This window comes from Trachypithecus francoisi, unplaced genomic scaffold, assembly GCF_009764315.1.
Source record: "Trachypithecus francoisi isolate TF-2019V2 unplaced genomic scaffold, Tfra_2.0 Contig01585, whole genome shotgun sequence".
In the NCBI taxonomy this organism is placed as follows: Eukaryota; Metazoa; Chordata; class Mammalia; order Primates; family Cercopithecidae; genus Trachypithecus; species Trachypithecus francoisi.
In genome coordinates, this window is record NW_022681444.1 from 1,018,164 (window position 1) to 1,036,389 (window position 18,226).

Sequence of the window (18,226 nt, forward strand, 5' to 3'; positions counted from 1 at the left end):
GATGACCTTTTAAGCTAGCAGCTGACTTGCTCAAGACAACCTTAAAACCTCCAGACCATTTTATTGTGAAGAGGAGAGTGAACATGCCTGGCAGTAGGAATATGAGCAAAGTCCCAAGCAACTGGCTTATGAATAATGCCAGTGAGCTGTGACTGATGGAAACAGGGTTGAGTGGAGACCTGCCAGGTCACATCACTAACAGGGACCAGCAAGCCAAACATAAATAATCTCCAGTTAAAGAGTTTCCAAAAATCCTGCCACGCCTCCATGGAATGTGACTGCTGGTGAATTGGGCATTTGCTGGATAAAAAGTTTGCTGTGGAGGGCAGGAAAGATGCACAGAGGATAAGTACTTCCCATCTGCCATTGCATTTAATTCTGAAAACAATTTTATGAAGGTGGCATTTTTATCCCCACTTAACAAATGAAAAACCTGCGGTTCAGGGAGGAGGGAGGGCTTCCCAAAGTTTCATAGCTCTGAAGAAGTAGCTCTCCTGGAATCTCAACCTTCTTTATCCTGTACCAAACTACAGTGCACACACAGTGCCTCTGCAACACTCAGATATTCGATCGAACACTTTGCAAGCTTTCTTCTACACATATGCCTCCAGAAAGAGAATATATTAAGAAATTAGACATCTACTAGATAATAATTGGTAGCTAATAAAGCGTCAGCAAATTCACTGAAGTTTGGGGGGTAGTCAGTCAACATATGTGAATTTCTGACATTCCTGTTAGCTCCAGGCTAAGCCCATAAAGTTTTAAATACCTCGTTCTTATTTCATTATAAAATAGAAACACAGCCAGACACATGTCAAGGAAGCTCTATGAAGGTATCGTTTAATTCGAGATTCTCTTACCTATTGTATAGTTGAGGTAACAGGGTTCGGAAAGGTATAGTAACTTGTGTAGAGTCACACAGCTTAGAAAAGGCAGAGTCCAGGTTAGCATCAAGTCTAACTTCAAGTCAAGGGGTCTTTCACTTCATTATGCTATTCATTGGCCTGGGGAAGGGATGCGGGCTGGCGGGGGGACGGTGGTGGTCACCAAATAGCCTTACTCTCTGGGATCTGGTAGTGCTGGTTCTCAGCCTGCTTGACCTCAGACTCACCCCACTTTTCTGCTCTGCTCTCTACAGACAGGAGGGTGACCTTTGCACACTGAGTTCCCCGGGCTCCCAGATCAGCTGGTTTCCGCTTGGTTTGGCCCATGCAAGGCACCAGCCAGAGATTAGGAGGAGGAGAATGGAAGGGAAAAGCTTGAGTATCTCTTCACGCTTTCTCTGCTTGGGTGGGCTGTGTAGCAATGATTCACCTCCTCCCTGACTCAAGCACCTACTGCACAGACCCACAGGGACCAGCCGTGGTCAAGCGACCCTGGCCTCTGGCTTCCAGAACACCACCTCTGCTGTTACGAATCTCTGGATTGCCTCCCTGTCTTCTTCTGGATTTCAGCTCCGCCATCACCTGTGTAACCACTTCCTTGCATGATTTCCCCTCTGTTGTAAACACTGCAAGTAGTCTCTGTTGTCCTTAGATCCTGACTGACACACTGATTAAGCTGCTGGACCTAGAGGACCACGTAGAGCAGCCTGCTGAGCTGGGAAAGCCGAATGGTGGCTCAGCTCTGTGTCTCAAGACCACCTGTTGGCCCCAAACCTCTGCCTGGCCAGACAAGAAGTGCTTTGGAAAAAGAATGTGCTTTTCTGTTTTTGAGATGCACAGCCATGGAACAGGTAAAATGAACCCAGCTGGCATCCTAATTCCATGGTCTCAGAGCAAGAAAACGTAACCATCAGCCATTAGCTCTAGCAGTGCTTCCTAAACTGCTGTGAGGAGTACTAGATGCATGTAATGCTAATAGGTATTTTGTGGAAAAGGCCTTCTGAAAAATGCTGGGTTAAACAAAGTGATCTGGATTTCTTTACAGCTGGGCTTCAGTAGTATACATTGTTAATATATTTCAAAAGTTACAGTACGTGTAAAATGTAACAATTCCGAATTCTACAGGATCAGAAAATATATCAACATTTTTGGGTCTAATATTTCAAGGAACAGGGTTCTGGAAATGCTGGCTTATGATATTAGTGCTGAATCCTGCAGTGGCCAACATGGTCTCTTACAGCCTGGACACTGACCACTCCTCTGCTTTGTCCTCAGCCACGCCTCTTCTGTCCGTGCTCCCAGTCACGGGGCACTGGCAGTACCCAACCCTGCTACATGCTTTCAAGGCCGCTTGCCTCTGCATATGCTACTTCCTGCCCCCTGCTCCTGGGGAGCTCCTATTCCTCCTGTAAGGCCTCATTCCAGACACATCTGTCCCTGGGAAGCTTCCCCTCAGCACCCAATCTGCAGTGATTAGCCCTGCGCTGAAATGTCTCCCAGCCTGCATATTCTACTACGGCAGTTTCCACCCCTTACTGCAACTCTCTGCTTCCTTTCCTTCTCTGCCTCTCACTGTCTTTAACAGTGACCAGGTCTTATTTGTCACTGTGTGCAAGTCAGTGCCCTGGTCAGGTCTGCAGTGGGGACCACTATTGAAAGATTTCAAATGCTTGTTCCATGTTGTGCTAACAAGGCTTGATTATAACAGACTTAAAATTCACTATAAATCAAAGTTCCATTGTTAATACAATCCCTAATAAATAAATCTTATATGAATGTGGCTACTTTTATTATGATGTCAATAACTTGCTTTTGTAAAATCCTAACATCAGCTGAAAAACAACCAACAAGAAATATGGATTAACACTGCTGTGAGAATGCCAGCCACTAGGTGTCAGCCCAGGAAAAGAGGAGGAAGGGCTACATTTCCCAGCATTTTAAGTTTTCATCCAATTATCACTACAAATATCAAATATTTAAACAACAAAATATTAGGCAATTAAAATTATCTATTAAAGGAATGTTTTAAAAAAGATATATAAAAATTTGACATTTCTCCCTTGTAAAATAATTTAGAAATGGTGTTAGTTTAACCTGTATTTGTCAAGAAACACTTGTATAGATTAGAGAAATTGACTCCTAAGAGGGAACCAGCTCAGTTTTCTTCTGAAATGCCCTCAAATCACATGTAATATGAACCATATGGTAATCACCATTGTGGAGTGCGGTCAGAGAAGAGAGCATGGTCACCAGAACCAGGCAGATGAGGGGCCAATCCTGCTCTGCCACTTCTTAAAAAGTGACATAATCTTTCCCAGCCTCAGTTTCTCATCAGTAAAATGGGGCTGTGCCATGCTCTCCACAGAGGGGCTGTAAAAAGGGGAATATCTATATCTATATCTATATATCTATATATCTATCTATATATATATATATATATATAGAGAGAGAGAGAGAGGAGAGAGAGAGAGAGAGAGAGAGCCTAGCATATAACAAATGCTGTTCTTTTCTTTTCCTTAAGACTTCAGGTCTTAATGATTTATTTAACAAAGCTGTTTTATAGCTCCCAAACAACTCAGGACATTATAATTAAGAACTATGAGAACTTCATTCATTCACATCCTACTGAGCACCTTCTATGTATCAGGCTCTGTGCCAAGGATACATGAGTAAACATGACATTCCACTGCCTTCTGGAGAAGGCTTCAATTTTCTCATGGAAGGGTAGCCTAAGCCTGAATGTGATATAGTCATATATTTCAGAGAATGCAACTGCACCTCACAGAAAATCAGTGTAGATATATATCCAAGAACTGAGTGTGGGGATAAAATCAACACAACTGTATCCTCGAATCATCACGGATATCATAATGTTCTATATAGAACAAATCCACCATCCCTCCATCGACTGTGCACTGGAGGCATAAGAATAAGATCTGCTGTCTCCTGTTTTTTTTTTTTTTTTTTTTTTTGAGACAGAGTCTCGCTCTGTTGCCCAGGCTGGAGTGCAGTGGCGCAATCTCAGCTCACTGCAAGCTCCGCCTCCCGGGTTCACACCATTCTCCTGCCTCAGCCTCCTGAGTAGCTGGGACTATAGGCGCCTGCCACCACGCTCGGCTAATTTTTTGTATTTTTAGTAGAGATGGGGTTTCACTGTGTTAGCCAGGATGGTCTAGATCTCCCGACCTCGTGATCTGCCTGCCTCGGCCTCTCAAAGTGCTGGAATTACAGGTGTGAGCCACTGTGCCTGGCCCCAAGAACTCCTGTTCTTAAGAACTTCATAGTCTAGCTATGCATATGAAGTCACTTAGCATCATTTCAAGCTGCAAATTGTCAAATGTTATCTATCATTGTTTGAAAACACATCAGAAAGATTTCCTTTTCAGAGTCTCACTGAAAAAGTGAAAGACCCTAAAGTGAGAACATCTGATTTTAAAACACCAGTAGCAGCAACCATTTCTCTTTGCCACTGCTTCCACAAAAATAGGGTATTTAAAACTGCCACGGTGGCTTCAGTTTAATCCATGACTATAGTTCTCTCTTATATACTTCTAACTAGAAGAGAATATTTACTGGACATGACAATTTTGCAGGAGATGATCCTCCCGAACCCTAAATGGCTGTGGTTTGCCACCATGCAGCTGCTGGGCTGTGCCTTCACTTTACATTTACACATTCATGATGTGGTATTTGTGTGGCTTATTCCTCCCAGGTTCTAAGATGAAGCTGGAGCTGATATGTTTTAAAACTAAGTATCTCTATTGTGCTACACTGAAATATGACCACCAGCCTTTCTGATGTATACCATGGAGAAAGAGCTATCAGTCATTCATTTGTTCATCCAGTCAGTCAACAAACATTTAATGAGCACTACTTACCAGACTATGTGAGGGACATCAATGTGTATAAAACATGGCCCCATGCTTTAAAGGAGCAAAGTAAGAAAGGAGCCAAGATTATTAAATGAGATCAAGTTAAAGCCTAGAATTCCTCCAGGATGGTGCAAGATATACTAGCTGTGTTTTATTTTTCAAGTATTTCAGAACATATGGGAATTTCATTTTGATCATATTCAGTTATGCTCTTTGAAATCATTCAGTTGAGATTGATAATAGTGTTTAACTGGATTTCCTGCTAGTTCCCATCTTTTCTCACTTAGAGAGCTACTTTTTACTTGGGCAGTCTACTTCTAGAACAATGGTTCCCAGTTCATTGATCATTTATTGTGTGACTCCAAGGTAACAAGACTCTCAAACTGGGTTCTGAACAACATCAGCATCCCTGTGACGTGGACAGTGAGATTTGGTGCCAATATTGAACGATGGTCATCTTTTCTCAATGGGCAACAAATGTTTCAATGAAATAAGTCTCAATTATATTTTCTCTTATGCATTTACAAAACTGACTGTAGGGCCAGGTGTGGTGGCTCATGCCTATAATCCTAGCACTTTGGGAGGCCGAGGCAGGCAGATCACCTGAGTTTGGGAGTTTGAGACCCGCCTGACCAACATGGAGAAAACCTGTTTCTACTAAAAATACAAAATTAGCTGGGCGTGGTGGTGCATGCCTTTAATCTCAGCTACTCGGGAGGCTAAGGCAGGAGAATCGCTTGAACCTGGGAGGCGGAGGTTGTGGTGAGCCGAGATCTTACCATTGCACTCCAGCCTGGGCAACAAGAGTGAAACTCCATCTCAAACAAAAACAAAAACAAACAAAAAACCTGATTGTAATTTTTTAAATGACTCTAATTTTCAACCCTTGGTACCTACCACCCCTATTTATCTATAAGTGCTGGTGGGCAGTAAAATGAATAAATAACAAATAAATATTAAAGGAAGTCATTAAATATGTGATTTATTTCAAATCCTTTATGTATCATTTGAGATAAAAGCCATACTTTCACAATTAGTTCAAAAGAAAGAATTAAATGGGCCAGAATAATTTCAGTGTGTTTTGCATGGCTCCAGGTTCTCGGACACTTGCTGAACAAGTATGGACACCACTATTCTCAAATGTGGTGGTCTCGTCTTTCTCTTCCTCCTTTACTTTGTCACCCAGGGATGGTTACTATCATTTAGTTAACATCTACTATCAGCAAGGCACTATGCTGGTGTTTGGTGCGTATTATTGCTATTTTTCTCAACAGTCCTACCAGGTATGCATTATTTACATTCTACACACAAGAAGAGTGAGTCTCAGGGTGGTGAAGTGACTTCCAGAGTCATCTCCTAGTAGATGACAGAGCCAGAATTAAAACCCAGGTGATTCCAAAGGCCATACTCCTTCCATCACATTCGGTGGCCTCCTTAGCCACTTAAAGCCACAGAGTTATAGTGATGGTCCCTGAAGTCCTGGGGCAGAAGCACCTCCCCTTATCCTTGCTTCATTCCCAGGACATGATCTTGACTTCAGATGACCACTAAAATGGGAAAAAAACGTTAACTAGTAAGTTGCCAGACCCTTCTGCAGTCCAGTTGACACTCCCCCATCAACGCATCTGCTTAGCTCAGGCCTGTAGGTTTTGGCTATAATTTCTTATCCACTTGCCTAAAATATACTGGAAAATAAAACAAATGTTTCATAGACTTTTCCTACAGATATTCTTGGGTCCATATTCATGCTTCCCAGAGATACCGCTACCCACTTAACAAAAGCACAGGCTCTGTGTGAAAAACATTTTGGAGGTTCCTCAAAAAGTTAAACGTAGAATTACCAGATGACCCACAACTGCACTTCTTGGTATGTAACCAAATGACTGGCAAGCAGGTGTCCAAACTATTAATCACACACACACATTCACAGCAGTATTACTCAAAACAGCCAAAACATAGAAACAACCCAGGTGTCCATCAACAAGTGAGTGGATAAACAAAATATGGTACATACACAGATAGTGGAATATTATTCAGTCTTAAAGAGGGCTGAAGTTCCGATGCATGCTATAACATGGATGAAGCTGGTAAACAAGATGCTACCAAAATAGGCCAGGCAAAGGACAAATATTGAATGATTCCGCTTCTATGAACTATCTAGAACAGGCAAATTCAGAGACAGAAAGTAGACTAGAGGTTACTAAGGGCTGGGGGAAAGGAAAATGAGAAGTTCTTGCTCAGGGGATATAGAGATTCTGTTGGGCATGATTAAAAATGCTGCAAATAGATAGTGGTGATGGTTGCACACTGCGAATGCCATTCATGCCAATGAACTGTATACTTAACAATGGTTAAAACAGCACATTTTATATTATATGTATTTTTTATCACAGTTTTTTTTCCCTTAAAGCATGGGCTCTTTAGAGAGACCTGGGTGTGATGGGGTGCGTCCCAGCTCCACCACTCCCAACCTGTGTGGAGGGTCACAGAGCCTCGCGCAGACACACAGCTGCACACACACACCAGTCCCTTTCAGGCGTCATGCAGTTTCCTTTCCCCCGCTTTCCTTGCCTCCTTATCTCTCACCTTGCTGTACTGTACACAGTGTTTTAAGGTTCCTCAAACCTATGTTTAGCACAAGATGGAGGCACAGACAAATTAGTCACATCCCTTATGTGTGTTCTGGGAATCCACTGCTCGTCTGTGTGGAGGGCAGGGAGTGTGCACCCTCCCACCCATCAAGGGTTCTTCATTCTTTTTCCATCTTGAGCCACCGTGAGGCTGAGTCAACCGAAATCTGCTTCCTTGAGACGCTGTGACAAGTTGGCCCCCACAGTCAGGCTCCTGCTCACAGACTCAGTTCTTCCACTCAGAAGGCTTTGAAATACAGCATTTCAAAGCTTTATTCACAAAGATGTTTAGTGGAGTATTACTTCTAATATCAAAAGATTGGAAACAACCTAAATGTCCAACATGGGAGGGTGGTTATGGAAATTATGGTAGTTACACTTGATGGAATATTCTGCAGCTATGTAAAAATGCATATGATATCTTGTTAAATGGTGAGGCAGGGGAAACTAGCTTTTAACTGAGATTTGGTTGTAGCTATGTAAACCCTTTGCATAATGAAAAAAATAAAGAGTAAATACAAAAGGCATATGTAGTAAAAATCAGTGGGACTATGGTGCTGTTTTGATTTTACTACCTCAAAAATATTTTTCTATTTTCCATTACACCAAAAAGAAATCAGAAAACAGTTTTTATTTTTTTTCAAAAACAACACGAGATCAACAGGGTTACTCAACCAGGATACAGATATATGTTTTTCCAACCTGCTCCAACACAACCTTGTGCATTCATCCTTGAAAGCCAGGCTATCAATCCGCTTTTATCTTAACTTCTGCATCCTCAAGGGGTTTTAGGTGGATAAATATGACTCAGCAGAATCATGTGCAAAATCATGGGCTATAAGGTGGATGATGCCAGTGTACCCACAGCTGAATCTGGAAGCTGGCCTCTTGGGATGAACTAAGCAAGTGGGACCAGAGTGAGTTGGCTGCTGCCTGTTTAAACAGTTTGCTTACTGTCCCCACCCAGCATTCCCTCCCTGCGGGCAGTAGCTCTGTTCCCTTTATCTTGAGGAAGCCCAGCTAGCAGGCTGGCCCAGAGAGGATCACACAAGCTAGCTGAATAAACAGCTCCCATAGTGCTCCACCTACACTGGCCTTTCCACGGACACTGGCACAGAAGAGGACGTGTCTTCAAACGCCAATACCCATGGCTTTTGCTCTTTAACCTAACATATACCAAGGGCCTGCAGTGGGCCAGACATGGGGAGAGGCACCCTCACAGGCACTGTCATGCAGCATGGACTATGAAATAAGAAACTCTAAGCAGAAAAGGAGATGAATTGAAAGCACACAAATCTATCTGCAAAAGTTCTTTAAAACTGAGACCGGTGTGTGTGAAATGTGTTTCAAAGTGGGTGTATTAGCCTTATTCAGATTTCCTGATGATATAATTTTAAACAAAGGAGGTAAAAGATTCCTTAAAAAATTCTTTCATTCTCTCTAGAAAGGAGGAACATTCAAGGCAAATTTTAGAACCATACTGCTATACATATCCTCCAAAAGTTGCAATCTTCTACCATGCAGAGAAAGGACCCTTGGCCTAGCAATTAAACTCATTTGTCTTTCACCCCCTTCTTGCCAAAAAGGACCCCAGCCCTAACTAGTTAATCCCTAACACACACTGCTACTCCCAGAGTTGCCTGGCAACTGCTAGGAGGCGTGTCAGAGAGCAAGAAAGGCCTAAATAAATGAGCTGGAGCCTGGGCTGCCGCTTGACATGGATAAAGGGGGTTTCTCCGGATGGGGCTGCCTGGCTGCTTGTGGCTCTGTCATTTAAGTCGAGAAGGACAAGTTGGTTTGGCTGATATTGTTAAATATCTTGGGCTTTGCATCTGATTTTCTCCAGGTGACTGAAAAATGGGTCACATGCCTTTGTGATTTGCAGACACCCTCCCCTCTATCAGGAAGCAGCAACCTCTGAAGACCAAAGATAGGACAGGATGCAATGTGTATGCACCAAACAGAGGCCGAGGGCAGCCCCCCTGCCTCAAATGCTTCCCTGTTCCCTAATTTCCTTCACCCATTCTCCCGTCTATTATTCCAAAATATACTCACTGATACCTACATACGGTGCCATGACCTGTGCCTGGCACTGGAAATGCAGAGAGAGTTACTAACACAGAACATGTGGAAACTAGAACAAAGACAGGCGGGAGGATGTGATGGAGGGAACCTGGGAATGGAGGTTGTCTGCTGGCTCTGCTGCTTCCTAGGAATCACTGCAGCCTCCGCTCCATTCCCCATGTGTAAAGGGCTAGTGAGGGGCTGGGATGGGGAATTACTGAGAGCACGGATGGGAAGCAATTTGGAGTTTAACTGAGTGCTGACCCTGTGGGAGGCCACTGAGGTGAACTTGGCAGTGACTAGACACCCCTGGTATCTCAGTTTCTGACCCTGAGAGAGTCCTTTGGAATAATTCACCTGGTGTGTGAAGACACACACCACCAGGGAGCCAACACAGGCCCTCCCCGCCCTGGGCCAGGCACCCAGCCTCCCCAACAGACCTGCAGAATGGGGAGGAGCAGCCTAGCTTCTGGCACAGGGCTGGGCCTCAGCAAGCGGCCCCCTTCCTCCTTCCTTCTGGACCCAGTAAAGAAAATAAAGCTCAGGAGTCCCCCAGTCAGCTGCATTCTGAAATTTTTCATTAGGAAAGAGAGAGAGAGAGAGAGAGAGAGAGAGAGACCAAGGTGGTGATAAAAATCTCAAGGGAGTTCTGAGCGAGGGAAAAGGTCTTCGCATGTGACTGCAGAGGAAGAGATGCCCACCTCTGCTTCTCAGGCCAGAGCTCGACCCCTCCTCACAGAGCCAGGCAGGACACGGACTGGAGCTGTCCCCCAACGGGCTCCAGGCTGGCAGGGTCCTCCTCAGATGGAGGAGGCAGGTGAGGGCCAGGGCCATGCCCATCTTCCCAGGGCCATCAGGACAGGCACCGTACTGGGCTTATCTAAGCCTCACTACACTCCTGCAAGGAGGCGATTACACATCCACTTTATGGAAGGGGAACTGAGGATTGGAGAGGTGAATAACTGCTCAGGGTCCTGGGAGGCAGAAGCAGAGAAGAGAGGAGCCCGCTTAGGTCCCTCATGTTTCCTGTTTCCAACAAAACACAACACTGTGACTCTGCAGTAACCTGACAACCATGACCCCACCTCCACCTCCCCCACCTGTATGGGCAGTACCCCAGGACCCTGCATGGTGAGTGCTGCTGTGGAAGCATTACGAAGCAGTGAGCACAGGCGAGCCAGAGGGGCTGGTAGCGCTGCAGCTGGGCTGCCCTGCGTGGCCCCCATATACCTGGCCTTCTACCCTGCAGGCTCCCTCTGCCCTCAGGGACCTACTGTTCTCAGGCCCTGCCCTGGTACCCACCTCAGGGGCCATTCCCTGCAGACATTCCCCTGTGTCTGCTCACCAGCTTTCCCCCTCACCTTATGTGCCAAAGGCTTTAAATGGACTCACATCTGTTGACCCAGTAAATCCATGTCAAGGAATCTGCCTAAGAAAATAATTCAAACCATGTATGAAGATTTATATAAAGATGTTTAGCACAGTGTGGTTTAAAATCATGAAACATTACTGACAATCAAAAAAACCAGCATCGTGGCTCATGCCTGTAATCTCAACAGTTTGGGAGTCTGAGGCTGGAGGATCACTCAAGCCCAGGAGTTGGAGACCAGCTGGGCAACATAGCAAGACCTTGTCTCTACAAAAATTAAAAATAAATTAGCTGAGTTCAGTGGCATGCACTTGTAGTTCCAGCTAGATGGGAAGCTGATGTGGGAGGATCACTTCAGCGCAGGAGGTTGAGGCTGCCATGAGCCATGATCATGCCACTCTAGCCTAGGCAACAGAGTGAGACCCTGTCTGAAAATAATAATAATAATAAAATAGTAAAATAATTTTTTTTAAAGACTAGCACTAGGAAAACATGGTGGGCCTTGGCTCTGATTTCAGATCACAGGAACTCGACAGAAATCTCTAAGGAGGGCCTGGACATTTGCCTTTTTAAAAGCCCCCCCCCCACCACCACCACCCCTCGTTCCCCTGTGCTTCTAATCCATGGCCAGGGTTGGTAACCACAAGGGTCACCTGATAGGCTCTGCTCAGCCACTGTCAATGATGTTTAAGAAGAGATTCTATGTGGTGTGAAAAATGCTTACACAAACTAAAAGGCAAAAAAAATTATTAATAACTAGGATACTGGATTGCTTTCTCAGGCATATCTCATCTGCCTACAAGAAAGTTAAAAAACCAAAACCCCAAAATGGAAAAACAAAAAAACCCGAAAAATCCCAGAGCCTAGATGGAAACCTGCCACAGCGGTATCTCACCTACCTCGTGACGATAGGATTATGGGTGGTGCTTTCTCATTTCTAGTCCTGTTACTTCAAACATTTTTTTTTACAAAGTACAGGAGTTCTTTTTTTTTTTTTTTTTTTGAGACCGAGTCTTGCTCTGTCACCAGGCTGGAATAAAGTGGCACGATCTTGGCTCACTGCAACCTCTGCCTCCTGGGCTCAAGTGATTCTCCTGCCTCAGCCTACCGAGTAGGTGGGACTACAGGTGTGCGCCACCATGCCCAACTAATTTTTGTATTTTTAATAGAGACGGCATTTCACCATGTTGGCCAGGATGTTCTCGATCTCTCGACCTTGTGATCCACCTGCCTCGGCCTCCCAAAATGTTGGGATTACAAGTGTGAGCCACCGCGTCCAGCCTACAAAGAGCAGGTCCTATTTTTATAACCAGAGAAACAACTGAAAGACAAGCGGCTGTGGGGAGGGAGTCAGCACTGTGTTGCATGCACCCTGGCAGGCTCACTCAAGGCACCATCCTCCCCACTGATGCAGCCAATGCCTCCTCCCTATTTCTCGGGCTCACATGTACTTTGCAGTCATTATTTTAAACTAATCCCCTAAACATTTTTAAGAGACAGGTTCTCACTCTGTTGCCCAGGCTGGAATGCAGTGACACCATCTTGGCTCACTGCAGCCTTGAACTCCTGGGCTGAAGCAATCCTCCTGTTTCAGCCTCCTAAGTAGCTGTGACCACAGGCACGTGATACCACATCCAGCTAATTTATTTTTTGTGGAGATGGGGTCTCTGTATATTGCCCAGGCTGGTCTTGAATGTGCCACCATGCCTGGCTGCCCCAAGCAATCTTACATGGGGAATGTTGTCACCTCATATTTTAGAAGGGGAGAATTTGCCAAAATTAAATCTATAGTTTAAAGACCATCTAGCTGACTTGGTGATGACCTTGGCTTGAAGCTTGGTTGGGAAATTCCAGGTCTCCTGGTTTCCTTCTCCACCTCACGGAAGAAAGCCACTGTAGTACAGATGAACGGGACTGAAAGGCTGACAGGTCTGCCATATTTCATTGATTCTAAGATGAAAATTACTTCCCATTGTAACATTTCTGAAATCTGGATGTGTCTTATAATCGGTGGCATCCTTCAGTTATAATTGGCACCACTCTTTTCCCTTTCTTAATGGTACATAAACTAATAATACATCTTACAACTGAATAGCAGCTTACATTCAAGGACAAGTGCCATGTCTCCATCTAAACTCATCATGTTTCTCTAAGGTGATAGTTTTAATGACTACATAATATTCTATCATAAGATAGACTTGAATCTATTTCACCAGTTACCTAATATGGATACTCAGTATACTCCAGTGTTTTACCACTGGGAATGCTGCTACTGTGAACACCCTGGTAGTAAGCATTCCCTTTGCTACTAGGGGTGTCTTCATCCTCTCCTAGGCTCCAAATCTTGGGAGACATTCTGACACTTCTTGCTGTTCATCTCCCATATTTGATCTATTGCTGAATCTTGCTACTTCTTCTTTCATGGTCCCTGTTTCTGGTAGAGCTACCCAGGGCTCTATTCTGAGTTCCCATAACACTCCTCTAACTGGTTTCTCTGCCTCCAGCTCTCCTTTCAGCCCATCACTGTACTACTGCTCAAAGGTAACTTCAGTCATGTCACCTTTCTGCTCAAAAACTTACACTCCTCACAGGGTCAAGTTCACTCTCTTAGCGTAGCATCCAAGGCTCTGCCAAATTTGGCTCTATCCTCTCCTGCAGCCCCATCTCCCCACCCAATCGCTCCAAACAAAATGGCCCACTCACTGGCTATGAGAGAACCTGCCTCCAAGCCTTTGCCTCCTCAGTTACCTCCACCCCCACTCTAGGAAGGGATGCTCCTTTCTCTTTTTCTAAACCTTACTCATCAGACCCAGTTCAAGTTTCACCTTCCTGATAAAATGTGTTATGGCTCAGTAGATCCTCAGGAACGATAGGCAGAGGTTTATCCTCATTTCACAGGTGAAGAAACTGAAGTTTAAATGGATTAAGTGGCTTGTTCAACTTTTAGACAGCTAAGAAGCGCAGAGCCAGGCTTGAAACTCCACGGCTTCTGTCCTTAAATCCAGTGCCTTCCAGCGCCATGTGCAAGTACGACGAAAAACTCCTCCTGTGGAGCAGCCTGTGCCCAGATCCTGCAGCAGCAATATGCCCCGAGCTTCAGCTGCCTTTGGATTCCAGATGCACACATGCCAACAATGAGATCATTGCAAGAGTGAAAATACTTCAAGTCTGTCCGTTCCCAGCAACCCAAGCAAAGGATTGGGCCAGTTGTCCTATTCATTCCCATTTTAAACGGGGGAAGACAACAGTATTTTCCTTGAATTGTGCCAGCTGTCACTGCTTTGAACCTGATTGGTTTGGCTGGACCAAGATCGTGACAAGTAATCAGAGCCACGTCACTCTGACACAGCAGGACACCATCAAGAACTGGCTTTAAGCTGAAGGGCTTTCGAAAAATCTAAGGGAAATACATCTCAGGAAGCAAAAAGAGAGCGCACCCCTTCTGCTATGTGAGCACACAGTGACGATGACACTGTCCAAAGCTCAGGCAGCCTAGAGAGTAAGGCCTAAGTGCCAGACGGATAAAAAGGAGGAGGAGGAGGGTGGGGTTAGGACGCTGCTTCCTGAGCACCCACTGCCCTGGCCGCTTCACAGAAAGCAGGTCCCGTATGACGGGGAAACAAGGTGTTTGCTGTTATTCTTTGTGTTTTACTTGAATACACGACAGAGTCAGAGCAGTAAAGACACTTACCAATATGTAATGGCGGCTTATGAGGAAGTGTGACCCCTGCTCATGCTCAGAATTTCTACAGAGAATACACTGCCTCACATCCCCTCAACTTTTGTCATTTGATCTAATTAAATGCTACAGGTTAAAGTAAAAATAGAAACAAACAGCCCTGGCCCATGGGCAGTGCAGCCAGTGTCCCTCACATCCGACTCCAACTCCGACTCCGACGAGGCTGGGTGTGACAGTGTCACTCACCCGCTCAAGACAAAGGCAACCCTGTACTCCTGGGAGAACAGACCTGTCAGCAGGGTTTCCCTCCAACATTCTCCCCTCTATAGGGTGACCCAGGTCCCTAGGCCAATTCCTGCATTCCCTCAGCCAGAAGGCCAAGAGTAGGCTGAGGAGAGAAACAGCAAGGAAGAGTTTCTCTCTGAAGCTAAGAGGACTGTTACTGTCCTTGGTTTCAGAGAGGACCTGGTGTCTTCACATCCTTGCAATCACGAGTCACCTCACAAGGCAGGCAGGGGACATGGATGAGTCGACGAGGCCCAGAAAGGGGGAAGGGCCAGAGGTGGGCAAGGTCACTTCCCGGTCCTCACTGTGACCACTTACACCAAGACCCCTCGCAGGAGCCATGAGGCATGAGACCCAGGAGGCTCTGCTTTCTCAAGCGTGGAGGGGCGGTCCCTCGAAAGAACAAGGGTGGAGAGGCCCAGTGGGAAAGCAGGGGCTCTGGGGCCATCTGGCTTTTCTGGGCTAAGTTGTTTCTCTTCCCTGAGCTTTGGTTCCCTCATTTGTAAAGTGGAGCTGATCATCTCTGCTGCACAGGTGCACTGTGAAGCCCCAGGGAAAGCAGGTGAGTGTGAGGGCCCTGGCGCTGGATCTGACACACGGCTGGGGCTTACTGTCTAGGGTGGTGAACAGGGCGTAACAGCCCCAGGAGCAGCCAGGGTCTCACATATGATAGCACAGCCTCCTTGTGCTGAGAGGTATGTCAAGGGGAGTACACTGTCCCCCACCACAAACACACACATGCTCTTCTAGGTGAATCTGAAAACCAGAAGGATCATGGCATTTCTTGTGGCCCCTGAGGTATGCTTCTCAGCCCTGACCAAACACAGGCTCTGTGACATGCCACGGCTACTCACCGGCTCGATTTTCAGAGCGTTTCGGTAGCTACCGAAGAAAGCGGCCTGGGCCTTGAGGAACGCTCTGGCCACACCATCCCCAGTGGTTGTGGAGACCTTTTTCAGCCTGTTCTTCAGGGAAGAGATCTGGTGATAGAAAGAAAACACAGGTTGAGGACAGGGTCAAAGTGGGGTGGCTAAGTCCACTACATATGGAGCCCTGGAAAATCCTACGGATGGCAGGATCCGTTTGATACCTCAGTTACTGGAAGGACAAAAATGTGTTCAGGTCGGGTGCGGTAGCACACACCTGTAATCCCAGCTACTTGGGATGCTGAGGCAGGAGAATCACTTGAATCCGGGGGGCGGAGGCTGCAGTGAGCCGAGATCACGCCATTGCACTCCAGCCTGGGCAACACAGTGAGACTCAGTCTCAAAAAAAAAAAAAAAAAAAAAAAAAAAAGTATTCAGAATTAGGGCATCTTTTTGAAATTTAAATGAATGTTGTTCCTATTCGAACATGTCTAATAAAAACAAAAACCATTTTTAATGACTTACTCCGTGCCAGATAAGCACTTTTGCATACATTTTACAATTTAGTTAATTTAACAATCCGGTGAGGAAGGGATTAATGTTCCCATCTTACAAGGGTAAAACAGCCCCAGGGAGGCTAGGTTACATACCTAGGAACAAACTCAAGACATGGCCACATTCCAGTCAAAGTCTTGTAGTCTGAGCCCAAACTCAGACTTTCAGTTCCTATTCTCTACCCTCTTAAAGCTACTTCCAAATGTTAGAATAAAGGCTTATTTATATTTCTCACACATAATACTCTAAAGGAAGTGTGGCAGCTTATACTAACAGACACACACTCAAGAGGTTAAAACAAAATATTTGGAAGTGATGATAATGGGCAAAGAAGCAGGTAATAGATTTGGTATACAAATGTAAGCCATCAGGTCTTATATGGTGGCTAGAAATGGGCTTGAATTTGACTTAAAAGTCTCCCAGTAGCCAAAGCAAAGAGGGAATTATGAAGGTTGTGAGATTTCACAGGTCCATGTACTACAAACAAACCCGTTGGTCAAATGAATAAAGATTCTCCCGAAAGTGAGACATAAAAATCAATGTAGGAAAGACTGTGTGACATGGTGGCTGTTGCCCTCAACATCAAGCTTCCTGGACTATTTCTAACATGCGTTTCATTCATCTCAAGGTGCCACGCTTCACAGCACACCTTTCATGCTGCGTTCCACATAAGAGGAGCCCCTGGAACTGTGCAATGTGGTGACCTGGAGTTATTCATTCACTCAATAAGTATTTATTATTTCCTGTGTACCTAGGACTGTGTTGGGCGTTGGGAATACAAGGGATACAATGAAACTACACAGGGGTCTTGCCCTCATTCAGCTGACATTCTAGTGAGAAAAACAGGAATGCATGTGGCATTGCTACTGTGACAAGCCTGTAATAGAGCTTGTCTAGGGGGTCAAGGAAGGCTTCCTGGAGGGCAACAGGCTTGCACTAAGATCTGAAGGATGGGTGAGGGTGGTTAACTCAGCAAAGAGGGGAGAGCACCACATGCTAAGTATGGGGAGTGGCATGCAAAGGCCCTGCAATGCAGAAGAGTTCAGGGAACAGAAAGAACCCTGGTTTCAGTGGAGAAAATGAGGGGAATATGGCTTGAAATGAGGATGGAGAGAAAGGCAGGGGCCTGAAGGGATTTTCTTCCTTCATCTTGAGAGAGAAACAGAAAACTAATGATTGGTTTTAAGCATTCAGGTAACATATCAAGAGCACGTTTCATGGAAACTAATTCTGTAAGAGACCAGCTACTGGTAGGACATTATTTAAAGAAAAGACTTAGGATACAATAGAAAATTAGATTTAGGTGATCCATGAATCTTTTATGGATTTTTAATATGAATGAGTGAAGATTATTTTTCTGGGTACAGGATCCATAGCTTTCTCCAGAATCTTAAAGGCGCCTGTGACCCTAGAAATACTAAGAATCACTTGCTGAGAAGTCTGGGGAAAAAAAATCTGATCCGGGAAGGACTAGATAGACTTTAGAAATGATCCATGCACATTATGTCTTGTTCCCAAGCTTCTGAGAGGAAAAATTTTTAATAGCTTATTGAGACATAGTTCACATATAAAATTCATTCATTTAAAGTACACAATTTGGTGGTTTTTAGTATAGTCACAAGACTGTACAACCATCACTACTAACTCCAGAACATTTTTTATCATCCCTGAAAGAAACCTCATACTCATTAGCTCTCACTCCCCATTCCCTACCAATTTCAACCCCACACCAGACCCAAGCAACCACTTACCTTCCTTCTGTCTCTACAGGTTTGCCTACTCTGGACATTCCATATAAATGGAATTAACAATAGGTAGTATTTTGCCATCAGATTATTTCCCTTAGCACAATGCTTTATGAACCAGGATCGTCCATGTTGTAGTATGTGTCAAGACTTCATACTTTTTATGGCTAAATAATATTTCACTGTATGGAGAGACCACATTTTATCAATCTGTTCATCAGCAGATGGACATTTGGGCTGTTTCTACTTCTTGGCTGCTATGAATAATGCTGCTATG

The 18,226-nt window shown here is 44.9% G+C and overlaps 1 protein-coding gene across 12 annotated transcripts in view; it reads right to left on the bottom strand.

The window, feature by feature from the left end:
* DENND1A (DENN domain containing 1A) overlaps window positions 1-18,226 on the bottom strand; it is a 555,596-nt gene that overhangs the window by 159,456 nt on the left and 377,914 nt on the right. For all 12 annotated transcript variants that reach the window (XM_033190648.1, XM_033190640.1, XM_033190589.1 and 9 more), the window contains one exon: window positions 15,638-15,763. In XM_033190648.1, the coding sequence (XP_033046539.1) occupies window positions 15,638-15,763 (126 nt within the window). The remainder of the gene's footprint in view (window positions 1-15,637; window positions 15,764-18,226) is intronic.